The 21,091-nt window shown below is 32.5% G+C and overlaps 1 protein-coding gene across 1 annotated transcript in view; it reads left to right on the forward strand.

Moving 5' to 3' along the window:
* Positions 1 to 230: 230 nt before the first annotated feature.
* The window catches only part of BCHE (butyrylcholinesterase), a gene marked incomplete at both ends in the record, with an annotated part of 75,909 nt that continues 55,048 nt past the window's right edge, over positions 231 to 21,091 (forward strand). Inside the window, 2 exons of the mRNA XM_079705026.1 lie at positions 231 to 345; positions 6,247 to 7,771. Of these exons, the coding sequence (XP_079561152.1) occupies positions 231 to 345; positions 6,247 to 7,771 (1,640 nt within the window). The remainder of the gene's footprint in view (positions 346 to 6,246; positions 7,772 to 21,091) is intronic.

Below are 21,091 nucleotides of genomic sequence, written 5' to 3' on the forward strand. Positions count from 1 at the left end.
CTGTTCAATTTCAGCGTCTGTTAATGAAGCTCTGTGTCTTTTTTTTTCTTCACTGTTAGATGAGCGACTGCAATCGTAAAGCATGACTCCTGTAATACTTCTGTAAATGAATCACTATTGCATTCATACAATTAGCCTCTGAACAGATGTCAGAAAGTAAAGATTGGCTGCCTCTAGATCAAGTTGCCGCTGCCAACTCTCGCGAGCTTTGTCAGTAACAGTTGATTGTAATGTCAGTGCAGTCCAATTTACAGGCTGGAGCAGAAGCTGCTTACTGCATTTCTCTGAAGTATTATATGATTTCCATTCCTTGCAAACTTTATCATCTTCATTGCAGTGAGTCGGGTAAGTTGCTCTGAATTTACATCTTCCTGTTAGAGATGCAAGTTACTGTGAAGCTCGTTCTGTGGGAGGAACGGATCCCTTCACATGTTTGCTGTGCCCCTTTGGTGCTCTGTGGGAGAAAGTCATTGCAAATGGGACACATGAAGTAAGGGAGCAGCCACATACATCAAATCTTCCGATTGATTATTCAGGGAACGCAGACTGCGGCCATTTAACTGCTAAGGAAATAATGAATTTATTCAACTTTGCATAATGGACCGTAGCACTTGTGGAATCACTGTAATATATGTTCCTAATACACCCTCTAAGGGAAAACACTTTATGCTGTGTTTTACCCTTAAATGCACTGTTTAGTGAATTTCTCTTTAAAAGAGTAACAAAAGTGTTTTTTTTTTGACCAATCTTACTCTCTAGTTTTTTTCTTTTTTTAAAGTGGTTTGAAATGAATAGCTATTGTCTGGCTCTACATGGTACTTAACATTTTGCCATCTGAAACTTTAACAATATCAATTGACAAAGGAAAAGTCTAAGTTTCTTTTCTGTGAAAGGAAAAAGCTATTTCCCAATTTGATTTACAAACTTTTGTCCCATTTGCCCTGTTTGTTCTCTCTCTTTTAATATGTATGTTTATAGCAAAATATTTTACATTTGCTATTATTTTATTATTATGGAAATAATAAGCTAATATAGACTTTCTGCTCATCCTATGATTTGGTAACTCTACCTTTATTTTGATGTCAGTTCTTGTTTAACCAGAGGATTAAGCATTGAGTATAAAATATATGCATGATTAAAAGTAAACTGAAATGTGAGCAAAATTATTTCATTATTTATGATTTCTATTTGTAATTAAAAAAATTAAAGTTATCTCTTCCAAATTTTTATGAAGATATTGCATGATAATAAACTCAATTAGGAGTTACTGTCACTAGGCTGTGTAATGCTTCCATAATATAAGCTATCACATACCTATGATAAATATTACATTTCACTTATATAAATAGTTACTTTGTTTAAGGATAAGCATGAGCTTTTAAAGAGTGACTTTTACTTTAAATGACATGTTTAGAATTCTCTGTGTATTTGAAATAACGTGACGTTTTGGAAGCAAATTAAATTTCTAATTGGATTTGCAAAGTTCTGTTTTATTCTCCTAGACCTGTTGTTGTTCATTTTTAATGTCCTGTTTCTTTAATTGTAAGAAAATATTTGGGATCTACTCCACATTTCAGTTTTTAGAATATAAGCTAATAATATAATATAAATAATATATAAGCTAATAATAATAAGCTAATAATGTCTTAGCAAATGATATCTTAGTTACAAATTTAGTTTGTGCTTTGATTTATTTCTTGGTAACAATTAATAATATATACTTAAATTGTATGCTGTCTTCATTTTAATGCTTTCATGCCATAATCTGCTCATTCTTATCAAAACTAAACTGTTTCAAACGTTGGAGAATTATAATTGAATAGATGTCAACCTAAGAACAGATTGAACTTTCAAAGAAGATCCAAGATATTTCTCTAATATTAATTGTTCAAATTGTTCAAATTTTTCACACAATGAAAAGTTTGTGGATGTTCTTCCTGATTGAGGACAGTTACAGATCTGTTTCTCATACCTAATATAGTATCTTCTATGTATACACATCCATTTAGTGCCTACTGGGTATCTGAAGGATCCCTGAAAGACAGTGGTATAGTCTATTTATAAACAGACTTCCTCAGTTCCCCACTTCACTTAACCTACAACAAAACAAGCTCTTTAAGTTTGGTATAAAGGCTCAGTTGTTTTAATTGAACTAAATACATTTTAGTGGCACTTGTTCTAGATCATATTTTCTAGATGGCTCTTTCCCCACCATTTTAACAGTCCATTTTTATATAGAAATATATATTCTAATAAAACTTTTTAAAAGACAGGAAAATTACATTCAGAGAAAACTATTATCAATTTTTGCATGACCATCCTTTACGAAGTCCTTGACTGGCCAATTATTTTCAAAATTTGATTGATATCCAATTATGGCAAATATATGGCAAATAAATAGTTCTTTATATCAATAACTTGCTTGCACCCATATCTATAGCATAATTTTATATGTTTTAAAAATCAGTCAAGGAATTTCAATACTTTCAAAATTGAATTAAGAATGCAAAAAGAAGGAAATTATTTTTTACCTTTTTTTAATTTTTAATTATTTTTAAGTTTAGAATATTTTCCCAAAATTGCGAGGAGATTTTGATATTCTGGAGCATTTAATAAACTTGGAACACTATAGTATCAATTGTCTTTCAGGTTTTTCTCTCTTCCCACTCCCATCCATTCTCTTTTGCAATTCCAAACAAAACCTCCTTCTTTTAATCAAATATTAAAGATTATTACAATAAGTTAATTGATCTAAATCCAGATATTTAGTTGTCCTTGGTATAAAACTTTACCCCATTCTTTATGATAAACATGTTATGTGTTCTCAGAGTTTAAATTATTTAATGTGCCAGTAGTCAATTTGCACCAGAAAGTATAGGAGGAAATAAATGAAATTTTATTGAATATTTTAATTATTAGTAAAGACTTAAAGATATAGAGTAATAACATTTCTTAGTTTCCTTTATTTGTCTCTCTTTTGATTGTTTGATCATGTGATAGCATATATTAAAAACATAAACATCTCTTAATGGTAAAACCACAGTGCAACATGTGAGACTAGAGAATACCAGGTTATGAAAAGAACAAAATAATGCTTACTTAAATAAAGTACTGCAGCTAAATATATATATATATATATATATATATATATATATATATATATATATATATATATATATATAATAGCCTATGCTAACAATGAGTATGCTAACAATGAGTATGTGAACATAAGCAAATTTTCTTATTAAAACCTAGATTTAATAATATTAATAATAATTCACCATGAAAGTGAATTGGAATTATATTGCCATCCTTGCAATAAACACAGACTTACAATGATTTTTTGGATGTTACTAATTACATTATTTACAATTACAAGGTGTAAGTACTTGTATTACTAATATCAAGGTGATGACTCACAGATATCATTGTTGAAAAAGCAAGATTATTATTCATATAAATCATATTATATAACATTAAGTTCTACTCAGCACAAAATATAAATAAAAACATACAAGATGTAGTAGTATAAATCAAACTAAATGACATGGGGATGATAGTACAAACTTTTAGATGTTATAGCAGCCTTTCATAACACATGCAATGAAAATTATTATATTTATTAATTACATACAAAACCAAAATTTTGGTAGTAATTTTATATTTGCTATGCAATAAAATTAATAAATAATAGAATGAAAGTTTGAAAATTGTCAGACAGCAAAAATTATTAGGATTTGTTTTATGGTTTAAAAGACAAAATAAGATTTATATAAACCCCCCCCCAAAAAAAGATTGTCTTTATTAGACTCAGAAGACATTGATTGAGCTAGGCCAAAGGCAAGAATGAGTCCATCCAAAGATGCTGCAATTTATCTGTTGAAATGCAGCTTAGAATAAACCAGCTTTGTATCTTAATTCCTTTTCCTTTCTAAAACAAGTTTTTAAAAATGAAAAAAAAAAAATCTATCACAGCACTTTTCTTTCTTCCAAATGCCCTCCTCCATTTATTTAGAAGAAATGTCTTAGGAATTATCAGAAGGAAGAAAAAAAAAAAAACACATAACTGTGGTATGTGGTAGCAGTGTCTCTAAAACTCCTAACCCTCAGAAATATAAAATTTTATTAGTAAGTGTCAACTTTACAGGAAACTTTATATTATTATGACTTTTATTTACTTATTATTCTTAGAAGATAAATTGCATTTTTGTTATGATTATAATAATAACTAAATTTTATAATAGTATATACATAGTGTTAAAATATTATATACTTCAATAATATATTTTATTGGTATTAGCACAAATTCAGTTGTATCAAAATTGAGAGCATAAAAATTAATCTCATGGCTTGATTTTTTTAAACCTTATAACAATCATTATGTATAAATATATATGTATATATATATGCATAAACATGGACGTCAGTAGAGTTAGATATAAATATATAATATAGACACAGCCATAAACACAGACAAAGATAGAGGCAGAAATAGAGACAGAGATAGAGGTATAGATGGAGATATATCTATAAATATTAGACATTGAACAAAATAGTATACACAATGGACTAGTTTATTCAGATATTTTGGGGGATCAAAAAATACTTGTTGATCACTAGCTGTCTTATGAGCAGTGGTGAATGAGGCTGATTACAGTGAGGATCATAGATCTGAGACACTTATCACCATAGATAGTGCCTTAATCTCTGCCTTCTAAGACAATGTAATTTAAAAAGTAGAATAAAAAGACTAATACAAGTTCTCAATGCTCACAGGATTAGTTTCTTGGACACATAGGCTGGACTTATTATTACACTATCAAAACATAATAAAAATATTTTGTACATGTATGGACCTTTGCTATTGTTATGTGGATGAGAATCAGTGTTTGTATTTGACAGTTTTAATCAGATTTTCTTTTTTCTTTCAGTTATATAAAGATGTTAGCTCTTTCAAATGATATCTGCATTACATTTTTCTGTCCTTCTTTGCCACTTGGAGTTTCAGAATCTGATTTAATTTTTTTTTATTTAAAAGAAACTCAAGTATGCATTATGAATTTTTAATGAAAATTTGATTTCCCCAAATGTTCTCTTCATATCATTAATAAATATTATTTAATAAAATGCCAAATAGTTATGATTTTATAGGTCTCAAAGATTACTTTTGCTTCCCCAACTTTTCCCAGTATTTTCTGTTTTAATCCTCTTATTTCACTCGTCATGTCCACTATCAAAATACAAGTAAATCTGACCATGCTAACACATTTAACCTCCCTAGTTGCACATGCTTTAATCAATTAACAAATTAACAGACATGCGTTGAGTAATCCCTGAGTGTAAAATTTCTTCTAAGTCAGTTTCTTCTCCCACATCTAACGTTATCTCCATTGACAATATAATTCAGGTAGAAAAGCCCTTCGTGGTTATTCAGTTTCAGAGGAATTGGTATATATCCAGTCTTCCCTTTCCAGTTTTCCCCGTAGGCCTTTATAGTGGTAGCAGATTTGTTAGTTTTCACAATTTGTAGGAAAAATGGCAACTACTGTATTTTTTTGTTACTTCACATTCTGTGAATTGCTTGTCCAAATTCTCTTCTGACCACAGGCTACAATTATACAGAGGAAGAAACCACTAGGCAAAAAGGACCACAGAAGGGACCATGGAAACAGAAAAAGGCAGTTATAGGAGTCTGAGGATCCTTAAAGGTTCTTAACCTACTGTCAAGAGCCAGCCAGCCATGATTAGAACTGTATATATTTCAGAGAATATATAAGCTTGTATTTTCTCTTCTAACTAGGGTAAAAATTTAATCTATTACATCTATCATTAAGTAGACTACCACTTAATGCCACCTTTGGTGGTGCTGTGTATGGTAAAGAAGTATATATATATATATACATATATATATATATATATATATGTATATATATATATACACTAATGCCTTGGACAAATTTCCTCCTTAAAAAACTACATCTTTCTTACAGAGATTTGAAAACAGATCTTTCAAAATTGAAATAATTTCTCCTTTTCCATTTCACTCATTTATTTCTAAACTGAAAACTGAAATATCTCCAACCATTTTCTATGGTTTTTTATGTGTCTTTATAGCAGTAGCAGATTTATTAGTTTTCATAATTTATAGGATTGATAAGAACTACTAAATTTTAGTTAATTATCATCAATAAAATATAATACTAGATGCATGAGGCTGTTAAAACTTCCCACTTATCTCTCTTGCAGAAACCAATATGCAGAGCAAGGGTACAATCATATACATCAGATTTCTCTTGCAGTTTCTTCTGCTCTGGGTGCTCTTTGGGAAGTCACACACTGAAGAAGACATCATAATTACCACCAAGAATGGAAAAGTCAGAGGGATGAACTTGCCAGTTCTTGGTGGCACAGTAACAGCCTTTCTTGGAATCCCCTATGCACAGCCACCTGTTGGTAGACTTCGATTCAAAAAGCCACAGTCCTTGACCAAGTGGCCCAATATTTGGAATGCCACAAAATATGCAAATTCTTGCTATCAGAACACAGATCAAAGTTTCCCAGGCTTCCTTGGATCAGAGATGTGGAACCCAAACACTGACCTCAGTGAAGACTGTTTATATCTGAATGTGTGGATTCCAGCACCTAAACCAAAAAATGCTACTGTAATGATATGGATCTATGGTGGTGGCTTTCAGACTGGGACATCATCTTTGCATGTTTATGATGGCAAGTTTCTGGCACGGGCTGAAAGAGTTATTGTGGTTTCAATGAACTATAGGGTGGGTGCCCTAGGATTCTTAGCTTTACCGGGAAATCCTGAGGCGCCAGGAAACACAGGCTTATTTGATCAACAGTTGGCCCTTCAGTGGGTCCAAAAAAATATAGCAGCCTTTGGTGGAAATCCTAAGAGTGTAACTCTCTTTGGAGAAAGTGCAGGAGCAGCTTCAGTCAGCCTTCATTTACTTTCTCCTAGAAGCCACCCATTGTTTACCAGAGCCATTCTGCAAAGTGGATCCTCTAATTCCCCTTGGGTAGTGACATCTCTTCATGAAGCTAGGAACAGAACATTGACTTTAGCTAAATTTATTGGTTGCTCTAGGGAAAATGAGACTGAGATAATCAAATGTCTTCGAAATAAAGATCCCCAGGAAATTCTTCTGAATGAAGTATTTGTTGTCCCTTATGGTACGCTCTTGTCAGTAAACTTTGGTCCAACTGTGGATGGTGATTTTCTCACTGACATGCCAGACACACTACTCCAACTTGGACAGTTCAAAAAAACCCAGATCTTGGTGGGTGTTAACAAAGATGAAGGTACAGCATTTTTAGTATATGGTGCTCCTGGTTTCAGCAAAGATAACAATAGTATTATAACTAGAAAAGAATTTCAAGAAGGTTTAAAAATATTTTTTCCGGAATTGAGTGAATTTGGAAAGGAATCGATCCTCTTCCACTACATGGACCGGTTAGATGATCAGAGAGCTGAAAACTACCGTGAGGCCTTGGATGATGTTGTTGGGGATTATAATATCATATGCCCTGCCTTGGAGTTCACCAAAAAGTTCTCAGATATGGGAAACAATGCCTTTTTCTACTATTTTGAACACCGATCCTCCAAACTCCCTTGGCCAGAATGGATGGGAGTGATGCATGGTTATGAGATTGAATTTGTCTTCGGTTTACCTCTGGAAAGAAGAGTTAATTACACAAAAGCTGAGGAAATTTTGAGTAGATCCATTATGAAACGCTGGGTAAATTTTGCAAAATATGGGTAAGTGCCAATTTTTGTTGTTGTTCTTTTTGGCTTTGTTTTGTTTTGCTTAACTTTGCTTGGTCTCCAGTGTAGACTTCATTAAAGGTACAGAAACATTTTGATTATTTATTCTCTTCATACCTTAAGCTGGGTTTTTTTTGTTTGTTTGTTTTTTAAATTTTATTTATTTTACTTATTTATTTTTGGCTGTGTTGGGTCTTCGTTGCTGCGTGTGGGCTTTCTCTAGTTGTGTTGACAGGCTCCTCATTGCAGTGGCTTCTCTTGTTGTGGAGTACAGGCTCTAGGCATGCAGACTTCAGTAGTTGTGCTGCATGGGCTCAGTAGCTGTGGCTTGCGGGCCCTAGAACGCAGGCTCAGTAGTTGTAGCCCCCGGGCCTAGCTGCTCTGCAGCATGTGGGATCTTCCCGGACCAGGGTTTGGACCTGTGTCCCCTTCATTGGCAGGTGGATTCTTAACCACTGAGCCACCAGGGAAGCCCTGGTTTTGTTTTTTATTATGTACTGCATTTCAGTTCCTTGCATCAGAGTGCTTAAGAGAAATAATCAAATAACTTTTATGAAAAATATTTTCTGATTTCATTTCCAAAGTACTTCAAAGTACTTTAACAATGTTCACCAAAGTTTGTATGGAAATAGGTGTTTACCTTGAGAACTAAAATTACGGTGACACGTTATTAAGCCTGAAAGTTTATAGTGTTCACAGGTTTAAGAAAGATTAGGAATATCTCTCTTTTTCTCATGCTCTTAAGCAGTAGTACATTGTTACCTGATACACAAAGAAATACATCCCTGTTCAGGAAAATCAAAGGGCAAGACGGTAATAAAGTTGGCCCTCAGCTTATTCAAAATACAGAATTTGCCATTTTATCAACGTTTTTTATTCCCTAATATGTTTGTTCAGAGCCTTTAGGTAACCTGTGTTGAATGAGAGCTACAAGAGTCATCTTATTCAGCTAAGCTGTCTTACACTTGAGTAGTCATATAGATGACATTACATAATCAGAGATGTTACAGAAGAACATATTTTCCCTCGTATATTATAAATATTGTGATAGTATGTCTTCAATAGTCAGAACAAAATAATCTCCTTGAATATATATTCTATTTTTTAAAATATTTTGTGTGTGTAAAAAATAAGGTTTTTTTCTTTCTTTCTTTTTTTTTTTTTTTAATTTGTAACCCCAAATTGAATTTTATACATTGGAATAATTTGTATCAATGAGAATAATAAAAGAATAGAAATTTGGGCATCTCTTTTTTTGAAAAGTGCTTACAGAAACTCACAAATTGATTGATGCATTAATCCAATTTGTCATCCTGTGTTTTACAATTGAAAAGAATGTTGAGAATAATTTTGCTTTCTGGTTTCCTTTCCCAACCTCCATTTGGAATTCATTGTACTCCATGTTACTGTATGTATCTTTCTACAAAGTACTTGTATGATATAATTCATCTCAAAATTTTTGATACTTATTTACTGTGTATAAAGCTAAAACTCTTCCATGTGGCATTAAGAGGCTTCTATAATCTCTTTGCAACCCGTACTCCCCAACATCTTGTTGCTTGGTAGATGAGTTATCTCATGAATACCAAAGATTTCAAGCTTAACTACACCTTAGGGCCTTGTTCTTGCTATGTGCCCTGCTTAGAACATTTACCTTTCTCCTTTTTAATGACACAAGTCCTACTATTTTGTTAAAGTTTTGACTGACTACATGTTTCATACAATGTATATTTAATTCCTAGAGTTGTAATTCCTTCAGACCTCTTTTTCACTCTCACAGAAGCCATTGACTGTCACGTGTCTAAATCCTATCTTTCATTGTATTCTGAGCCTCCTAAACCAGACTAAGAACTAGCTTCTTGAAAGAGAACCTGTGGTTTTATTAGATACTCATTAAAGTACTGACATTGGTATATGTCACATTTTGAAAATATGTGGTTAATGACTCAATAAAAGCAGGTAAAAGCTAGTATGGGTAAAAAAATTTTTTTTCAAGATATGTAGGCTATTATATTATCTGTTATTATATTATCTGTAGCTGTGCAATATCTTACACCTTCTCAACATCAGTCTAAATTTCTGCTTAAGAAGGATCATCTTATTTCTAGAGTTGCATTAGAATTATGTATATTTCATTCTGTTCTCTCCCTCAAGGCTCTATCCATACTAAATCATCTGAATATATTTTTAATTCTTTCTGGCAATTCTAGAGATTATAAATAACTTAAGGGGAATATTAAGGGAATTTAAGGGAAATATCAATATTTCTTCAAATTATTGATGCCTGTAAATTTTTAAAGGACTTCATACTTTGCATGTTTAAATATTCAAGTAATTTATATTTTCTTATTTCACAATTGGGAACACTGAGAACCAGATGTGGTAAAGGTCATATTTATGGTACACAGATAGCAACAGGTCAAAGAAGAGAATATTTGACAATTAATAGAATAATAGATTGTTTAATCCTAATCTTCTATGATTAGCATATTTTAATGGGACATAAATAAAGGTTGACACATTTTAATTATAATGATAAATTCATATAAACAAGATTATAAACCATAAAATTAAACTTTTTAAAGAAGTTCAGCCATAACAAGATGTCATTTCAGTCGGTGAGTTTCTTTAGAGTCCATGTTTGCACAGTTGAGCAGATAATAACATGTAATATGCATTGAGATTTGACTTGATGGCAAACATAATTTTAATCTCCTGGTGTACACTATCTGTTTTCAAAGTATACCTATGAATAAATACAGAAGTTTAGAATGATTAAATAAACTCCATGGAAACAAAGTTGGTTTAAGCATTAGGTTTGGAAATCCACCCATATTTATTTGACCACAAACATGATGTTTGATGTTCTCATCCCAGGGAGATTCTCCCCCTTATTTCCCCTCTACTCCCCATACCAGGGACATTTAACAATGTCTGGATTTGGGGTACTACTAGCAAGGTAGAGGCCAGGGGTGCTGCTAAACATCTTAAAATGCACATGACAGCCCTCCACAACAGCGAATTATTCATTCCCAAGGTCAGTAATGCCAAGACTGGGAAACTGCAGGATTTTACTTCCATATAACCCCAAAATGACACATCAAGAAAGTAAAAAAGTAGAACTGAGCATTGTAATAATAATCCAGGAAAATGAGTTTTACAGTTCATGGTTCATAAAATGTTTTAATGGATTTTTCTCCTTAAGTAATAAGTTTAGTATATATTGTATTTCTCATTAGGATTAAGTTCAAAATAATTTTGAATTTTCCTTTGTGATATTTTATTTTGCCAATGGGTTGTTTAGAAGTCTATTGTTTACCTTCCAGTTATTTGGGTAATTTCTAGATATCTTGTTGTGGATTTCTAATTGAATTCAGTTCTAGTAAGAGATTATACTCTGTAAGATTTTTCCCTTTGAAATATATTGAGAATTATTTTATGACCCAGCATATGATCCCTATAGGTGATTATTGTATGTGCTCCTGAAAAGAATGTGTGTTCTTCAATTATTTGGTATGGTGTGTTCTGTACATTAATTAGTTCATGGTTGCTCAGGTCTTCTAATAGTCTTACTAATATTTTTTGCCTACTTGTTTTAAATACTGAGAGAAGGGTATTAACACCTTGGACTATAACTATGGTATTATTTATTTCTCCATTTAGTTCTGCTAACTTTCCTTTTAATATTTTAAATCTATACTCTTAATTCCATGTACTTTTAGGATTATGTAGGCCTGATTAATTGACTGTATATCATTATGAAATGTCTCTGTCCTGAACTTGACTTTGCCTAATATTAAGATAGATACATCAAGCTTCCCATGCTTACATTTGCATAATATATTTTGTACCATCCTTTTACTCCAACCCACCTATTAAATAAAACCTTTCTTACAGTTGGTGTGATTAACCCATTTGATATTTAATGTAATTGTCAATATGTTTTTGTTTAAATCTAACACCTTGTTATTATTTTTTTCTTTTTTTTGAATTGTTGAATTTTATTTTATTTATAATTTTATACAGCAGGTTCTTATTAGTCATCAATTTTATACACATCAGTGTATACATGTCAATCCCAATCGCCTAATTCATCACACCACCATTCCCACCCCCTTCTGCTTTCTCCACTTGGTGTCCATACGTTTGTTCTCTACATCTGTGTCTCAATTTCTGCCCTGCAAACTGGTTCATCTGTACCATTTTTCTAGGTTCCACATATATGAATTAATATACAATATTCATTTTTCTCTTTCTGACTTACTTCACTCTGTATGACAGTCTCTAGATCCATCCACGTCTCAACAAATGACCCAATTTTGTTCCTTTTTATGGCCGAGTAATATTCCATTGTATATATACACCACACCTTCTTTATCCATTCATCTGTCAATGGGCATTTAGGTTGTTTCCATGACCTGGCTATTGTAAATAGTGCTGCAATGAACATTGGGATGCATGTGTCTTTTTGAATTATGTTGTTCTCTGGGTATATGCTCAGTAGTAGGATTGCTGGATCATATGGTAATTCTACTTTTAGATTTTTAAGGAACTTCCATACTGTTCTTCATAATGGCCGTATTAATTTACATGCCCACAAGCAGTGCAAGACGGTTCCCTTTTCTCCACACCCTCTCCAGAATCTGTTGTTTGTAGATTTTCTGTTGATGCCCATTCTATCTGGTGTGAGGTGATACCTCATTGTAGTTTTGATTTGCATTTCTCTAATAATTAGTGATGTGGAGCAGCTTTTCATGTGCTTCTTGGTCATCTTTATGTCTTCTTTGGAGAAATATCTGTTTAGGTCTTCTGCCCATTTTTGGATTGGGTTGTTTTTTTTTTTTTTTAATATTGAGCTGCATGAGCTGTTTCTGTATTTTGGGAATTAATCCTTTGTCCATTGCTTCATTTGCAAATATTTTGTCCCATTCTGAGGGTTGTCTTTTTGTCTTGTTTATGATTTCCTTTGCTATGCAAAAGCTTTGAAGTTTCATTAGGTCCCATTTGTTTATTTTGGTTCTTATTTCCATTTCTCTAGGAGGTGGATGAAAAAAGATCTTGCTGTGATTTATGTCAAAGAGGATTCTTCCTATGTTTTCCTCTAAGAGTTTGATAATGTCTGGCCTTACATTTAGGTCTCAAATCCATTTTGAGTTTATTTTTGTGTATGGTGTTAGGGAGTGTTATAATTTCATTCTTTTACATGTAACTGTCCAGTTTTCCCAGCACCACTTATTGAAGAGACTGTCTTTTCTCCATTGTATATCCTTGCCTCCTTAGTCATAGATTAGTTGACCATAGGTACGTGGGTTTACCTCTGGGCTTTGTATCTTGTTCTATTGACCTATGTTTCTGTTTTTGTTCCAGTACCATATTGTCTTGATTACTATAGCTTTGTAGTATATTCTGAAGTCAGGGAGTCTGATTCCTCCAGTTCCATTCTTTTCCCTCAAGACTGCTTTGGCTATTCGAGGTCTTTTGTGTCTCCATACAAATTTTAAGATTTTTTGTTCTAGTTCCATAAAAAATGACATTGGTAATTTGATAGGGATTACATTGAATCTGTAGATTGCTTTGGATAGTATAGTCATTTTTCACAATATTGTTTCTTCCAATCCAAGAACATAGTATATCTCTCCATCTGTTGGTATCATCTTTAATTGCCTTCATCAGTGTCTTATAATTTTCTGCATATAGGTCTTTTGTCTCCCTAGGTAAGCTTATTCCTAGGTATTTTATTCTTTTTGTTGCAATGGTAAATGGGATTGTTTCCTTAATTTCACTTTCAGAATTTTCATCATTAGTGTATAGGAATGTAAGAGATTTCTGTGCATTAATTTTGTATCCTGCAACTTTACCAAATTCATTGATTAGCTCTAGTAGTTTTCTGGTACCACCTTGCTATATGTATATATATATATATATATATTTTTTTTTTTTGCGATATGCGGGCCTCTCACTGCTGTGGCCTCTCCCATTGTGGAGCTCAGGCTCCGGATGCACAGGCCCAGCAGCCATGGCTCACGGGCCCAGCCGCTCCGCGGCATGTGGGATCCTCCCGGACCGGGACACGAACCCATGTCCCCTGCATCAGCAGGTGGACTCTCAACCACTGTGCCACCAGGGAAGCCCCCAACTTGCTATTTTTAATCCATCCTTCTTATTGCTCCTTTTCAGCTTTTTTCTGCATTAGTTTAATGCTTTATTTGATTTTATTTATTTATTTATTTATTTTTATTATTTTTTTTTGTGTGTGGTATGCGGGCCTCTCACTGTTGTGGCCTCTCCCATTGTGGAGCACAGGCTCCGGACATGCAGGCTCATCGGCCATGGCTCATGGGCTCAACTGCTTCACGGCATGTGGGATCTTCCCAGACCGGGGCACGAACCTGTGTCCCCTGCATCGGCAGGCAGACTCTCAACCATTGTGCCACCAGGGAAGCCCTGATTTTATTTTTAAACAGATGTTTTAGTTTGCCTTTAATTTTTTCACCAATATTTGTCTTAATGCTAACAATTGTTTCTTTAACTTATAACTAAATACTTAGAGTTAATACTGAACCACTTAACACTTTGCCATTGACATTTCCCACTTTCTAAACAATGCATGCTTCCTATTTTCCATTTCACTCTCACTACTTCACAAATGTAAGAAACTAACAGTATAGTTTCATTTATTGTACTCCATTTTTTTATATTGTTGTCATATGTTTATAAAATGTATAATATAAAATCCCTCATAAAATTTTATTTGCTTTAAATGATCAATTATATTAAGATAAATTCATAAAAGAAAAGAAAAAAATATTATTTTATGTTTACTCATGTATATACAATTTCCAGTGTTCTTTACTCTTTCTTGTGGATTCTAGCTCTCATGTGACATCATTTCCCTTTGTGCTGAAGAATATCCTTTAGGATTTCTCATTGGCAGCTTGGCTAGTTACAAATTTCCTCAGCTTTTTAAAATCTGGAAATACCTTTATTTTGCTTCAATTGAATGATATATTTTTTAAGAAGATAGAATTCTGGTTTTATCTTTTTTTCTTTTATCAGTTTAAAGATGTGTTTCATTTTCTTCTTATCTCTTCAGTTCTGATGTAAAGTGAGCCTTTATTCATATGATTGTCCCCTGTATACAATTAAAAAACAATATTTCCTCTGGTTGATTTCAAAATTTTCTGTTTACCTTTGGATTCAATAGTTTGTTCCTCATGTTTCCAAGTGCGATTTCTTTGGTTAAGAGTTTTGTTTTGTTTTGGCCTGGTGTTTACTAAGATTCTTCCTGGTGATTTTCAATGTCACATTTGAGAAATTTTGTGTCAGTATTCCATCAAATATTCTTTCTGCCCTATTCTCACTCTTATCTCCTTCACAAACTCCAAATATACATGCACTAGACTATTGAATTTTGTTCCACAGGTCTCTAAGACTCTGTTCCCTTTTCTGCAGTTTTGCTTCTGTTTTTCAAATTAGATACATTTTGTTTTCTATTTTATTTATTTATTCATTTTTAATATATCTTTATTGGAATATAATTGTTTCACAATACTGTGTTAGTTTCTGTTGTACAACAAAATGAATCAGCCATATACATACATATATCCCCATATCCCCTCCCTCTTGAGCCTTCCTCCCATCCTCCCTATGCTACCTCTTTAGGTCATCACAAAACATTGAGCTGATCTCCCTGTGCTATGCAGTAGTTTCCCACTAGCCATCCATTTTGCATTTGGTAGTGTATACATGTCAATGCTACTCTCTCACTTCATTCCAGGTTTTCCCCTTACCCCTACATGTCCTCAAGTCTGTTCTCTATGTCTGTGTCTTTATTCCTGTCCTGCCACTAGGTTCATCAGTACCGTTTTTTTTATATTCCGTATATATGCATTAGCATACGGTATTTGTTTTTCTCTTTCTGACTTACTTCACTTGTATGACAGACTCTAGGTCCATCCACCTCACTATAAATAACTCAGTTTCATTTCTTTTCTTCCCTTCTCTTCAGTTTTGCTTCTGTTTTTCACATTAGGTACATTTTTAAATTGGTTTCTCTGCAAGCTCAGTGACTCTTCTATCTTCTTCAATCTGTGGTTGAACTTACTCAATGATTTTTTTATTTCACTCATTAGTGTTCAGATCTAATTTTTTCCAGTAGTTTCATTATTTTTCTGAGTTCCTCCCTGTTTTCTATTTAAAAATATTATTCTTTAAGTTCTTGAACATACTTAAAATAGCTCCCTTAAGGTTTTGTTTGCTCATCCAATATCTGTTTCATGGGTTCATTTTCTGTTTTCCTATTTCTTTGCATGTCTAGAAATTTTCAAATTTGTACTAGACTTTGTGGATGATATGAGTAGAAATTCTATATTATTTTAGCCTCCTCTGAATAATGTATGCTTCCATGGAATAATGTTTGTTTGTTTGTTTTTAATTTTACTAGGCAGTTCAATTAAAGGATGTGTATAGACTTGAATTTTTCTCAAATGTGTATAGGCTTGGTTTTATATTTTGTTAGAGTGAATCCATGAAAGGCCCAAGATATTTTATAGTCCCTTTAACTTGGCAGGACTTAAACTCCAATGTCCGTTGTCACTGAGGATATTACAGTTACTTGGTTTAAGTATCTATTAGGATGGGGATAGACTGAGTCTCCTTACTCCCAAGTTATAACTTTCCACTCAGCTAGACTGAGTATTAATGAGGTATTAATGAGATGAAAACAAAAATGTTGACAACATTATAATAGTATTTCTCTCTCCGGTTTTTCCATCTCTTTTCTGCTCTCAGCCCTGCAGCATCTTCTCTCTGTTTAACCTCTCATACTCTCATCTTGCACATATTTAGCCCAAGACTCAGCCAAAGATCTGCAGGGAGACCTGTCCCACAGATTCTACTTTCTTCTGTATCCTAGAACTCTTATTTCTGTCTTTTAACCTCAGTGAACCTACTGTACTCTGCTTAGTCTCAAGCTCCCTGCATCTTGGACAATAATTTATCCTTATGTGAGTAACTACAGTAAATGTGGACTCACCTTGAACTTCCCCTTTTCTCAAACATCATAGACTTATGCTGTCTGTTATCCAGTTCCTGAAACTCATTGTCTTTTTGTTTTGGTTTGTTTGTTTTTGGTCTAGTATATAATTGTTTTGGGTAGGAGAGTTAATCCAGTTTCTATCACGCCATCATGGATGAAGATGAAAGCCCAACCTCTCTCCCATTTGTATTTTAAGAGAATCTTAACCTTACATTTCTCATTCAGTTTCATGAAATTCATTTTTTTCAGTTACTTTAAAAGATCTTGTCAATTTCCAAGATATATTAGAAAAAAAAACCTTTTTAATTTGACTTTTTGCAAAAATAAAGAAAATATTATTCTGTGAAAGCATTAAATGGTATTCAAATTTAGTGTCTTTAGTTGCAGTCTTTGAGAGTCCTCGTAAAGTAGAAGCCACAATGTATTTATGCCTTTGTTAGTTGGAATTTCCACCTATTTGTACTTTGCTTGCTTCTGCTTTTCCCTCAATCCCATCTCTAAAAATGAATGAAACCCATATCCAAATAGCAGACAGGTCCATATGTGCATTATATCCAATATCCTATAATAGGAGTTGTTGAAATATCAATATAACATATATATCCATCAATTATTCATCCAGTCAATAGCTTGATGACCAATAGATTAAATTAACCAGCACTTAATGACATATTTTCAGCACTACCTCAGTGATACAGGAAATTGGTGAAATCAAACTTGATTTGTCAGATAGAGCAGAACAGCTAAAGCAGGAAAATAAGCCAAAATACAATTAGTAGCATAACGTCAGATAGAGGATCATTATTCCAAGACAACTCCAGTTACCTCCTGCTGTTGCAGAGCATCTTTGGTTTGCTATGTCCTCTCTGGGTGCTATTTTCAGAGCTCCTCCAGGGCACAACCTCAAGGAGAGCTATTCACAGTGCAGTTACACAGTCTTCCCCATCATAAGTGATAGCCCTGATGTGTCCAGTGTTAATCTTTCTACAGATCCTTTGTATATAATATAACCTTAGGCAAGTTACTTAAAATTCCTTACTGTTTTTCCTTATCTGAAAAATGGGACTATAAATATACAACCCTATTGACACGTTGAAATAAACCTTATCATTGACAGGAAACTGCATTCCTCCTTTCCATTAAACAAATTCAGTTTTGCCCCTACCAGGCATAAACTACTTCAATTTATTCTTATCTAAAATTAAACTTGGCTTCCTCCCAAGAAATTGTTTAACTTCCTGACTCAACATTAATCAAATTTTCAAAGAAATAAAGGTAAACTGCAAAATTGAGGCAATTTACTTGCTTCTGTCTTTTTGGTGCGAATTCATTTATTCAGAACAGCTCTGAATTTGTTACTGTTTCCTAATACTTTTTTTGCCAGAAATAAATGATATAACACAAGGCACTTTTATTTTGTCCTATTTTGATGTCATGAAACCAAAAAGTTACTTAACAAAGTATTTTTAGTAACTTCACATCAGTACACCTGCTGCTATCCTTGTTTGTCTTATTTATTTATTATTTATTCCCTTACAGTGTGAGGAACAACTTATTAAATAGGAACAAAAATATATTACTAAACTTTCAGTCCCCTGGTTGACTGATCTGTAAAAAATAAATATGAACAGTTCTTGACATTTGTACTGGAAAGTAAGTGACATTAAATGAAATGCTAAGTCATTATTCCTTAGTGCACAAGATTACTTTGAATAATTGGGAGAATTTAAAATAGGCCTGCTTCTGTGTAATTAATTATAATTGCAATAATTAGAAATTACAGGTTTGCCAGATTTCTAAAATAATGAACTTTATTGCTATATTCCAGATATATATATGATGGGTGTTTCATATGTATTGCTATAACTTCATTTTACTAGTAGGAGTGAACTTAATAATAATGTATTTTCTAATATTTATAATGTGAACTTTAATTAATATATAGTGTTTAATAGCTATATTTCTATTGTGTTTACTTATATATGACAGAAGATATAAAGTGATTGAAATAACATTTCAACCCCACTTAATTTTCAAACAAGTATATTTTCTTTGTTTGTTCTTTTATTTTCATCTCCTGGAATCATTTTACGTTTTTAAAAGGTAATAGAAAAACTGAAGAAAAGTTAAAGAAAATATTAGTGGAGAACTGGTGCCCCTTTATTCTAAATTTCTGTATAGGAACTTAGCATGTGTCTGTTCTCATTTTATAGAGTTTGTATCCCCTCACCAATAAATTAATTTTCAAATTACACTTGAATTTATTTTTATTATGTTTTTCAACTAAAAATAAATATTCTAGGACTTAATTACAACATACCTTTTAATAAGAGATGTCTTAAATATACCAAAAGGGTAGCAGTTAAAGATAGTTTTAAAGAGAACAGTACCATTATACTGACAAGGTATGAAGTATATGGATGCTATTATTAGAATGAAAATTTGCTGAAATGATGACACTATTTAACATTTTCTGATGAGAAGAGTGTGGTCTATAGAAGAAAAGTGAATTGGAGCTAATAGGGGAAGAACAAAGATTAGCTATGACTCAAGACGATTAACTTTCATTTCCTTCTATTATCCATTCTCTAGGCTGTCTTCACCATGAATTATTATGAAAGCAGTCATTAAATATGCTTAGGAAATGCATTTGGTCACAAACTTATAATTTTAACATGTTAGCATGCTGATACCTGCCTGGTTAATGTTACAGAGGTAAGGGCAGAGCATAGACTAAAATTAGACATCATGACATACAGAGACAAATTTAAGTTTATGAAAGACTGTCATCTGGCCATCTAGTCCAATTATTATCAGGCTTATAATTAGATTTTTTGACAGATAATAGTTCATGTGGTTTCCAGAGTGAGGGAAAAAGTCCTTACTCTCTGATTCTATAATTATTTGTGGTACATTATCATAATTAACCTAACTGGAACATTTTGATGACTTCACAAAAGGGTTAGGGTTCAAATCCCCTGCGATTTATTTTATTGTTATCATGACTGCACCAATGCATCAATGTTCTATCGCTTCAAATTCTTTTTTCCCCCTTAGGAATTAGGTGAGGATTTAGTAAGGAATAAAACAATAAATGTTGGCTGCAGTGTTCCTGTAAAATACCTTAGTTTAACAAATAGAATATAAATGTAAGTGAAAAAAATACATATGCATTAGTGTAACTTATATGAAAAAAAAGAATTATGTTACAGGACAATTTAAAATGTACATAAGATTACTTGCAAAACCATATAAGAGTGCAGCAATATCTTACCATCAGTGACAGTGGAATGAGGAGAAACCAGATTCCCCAAAAGGCTACTACCTTTACAAAGATAGCTATACTAAAATATATTTGGCTAAGTGTTTTGAAATACTCTTCACAGTGAAATAGGGGAAAACTAATGTTTTTGGGATATAAGGGATCTCATTAAAACATAGAAAATCGTATTTATAGCACCAATTTACTTGGAAATAGCTTAATGTGATTTGTTCTCTATGTTTGCCCAAAGTTTTTTCTGTATTTGGAAAAATTATAACACCCAGTCTACCTGTAAATCTTAAGTTCAATCTGAAATTAGAATTAATCATCAATTATATTTTAAAAGTCAGCATCATATTTTCAGGAATATACACATAAATGCAATACTTCAAAAGACTTGCCAGATACAAAATAATAACATCAAAATAACAAAATGCAGTAACCAAAATGTGACTTTAAATATTTTTTTCTGTTTAAAATACTATATTTTTCTTACTGTTCCATAATCAGATATGATTAAAATGTGGTTGGTTATATTAAGTTCCAAGAAATTGTTTTTGTTCCAATTTTCCTTCCCAATCAATAACACTCAAGATCAGAGCTAAAAAGCATAACTCCAATTTTTAAACTTTTCTGTATGTTAGTATCTCTCCTGGACATCTTCACATTAGAATGATAGGTACTATTAACCTGATAGGATAATCTATTGATTTATTATACATGAAATGTTAATATTCACTTGTCCACAGACCTCTGTTATGTAAAAGCAAGTGAATCTTTATCTTACAAATTAAATTGAATTACTTTTGGTGTATCATTCTCTAAGGATTGATATATAAATAATATTTGTTTTATGACTAGAATTATTAATTACAAAATATATTTTATCTGATAAACCATAATAAACCAAATAATAACCCAATGATATCACAAGTGTTAGAATTTATGTTTTTCTTAAAAGCCACAATGCCAATCAGGCTCTTGCTGATTTGATAATGTTTCTGGAAATAGGAAA

The sequence above is a fragment of the Hyperoodon ampullatus genome (assembly GCF_949752795.1).
Source record: "Hyperoodon ampullatus genome assembly, chromosome: 5".
NCBI classification, from domain to species: Eukaryota; Metazoa; Chordata; class Mammalia; order Artiodactyla; family Ziphiidae; genus Hyperoodon; species Hyperoodon ampullatus.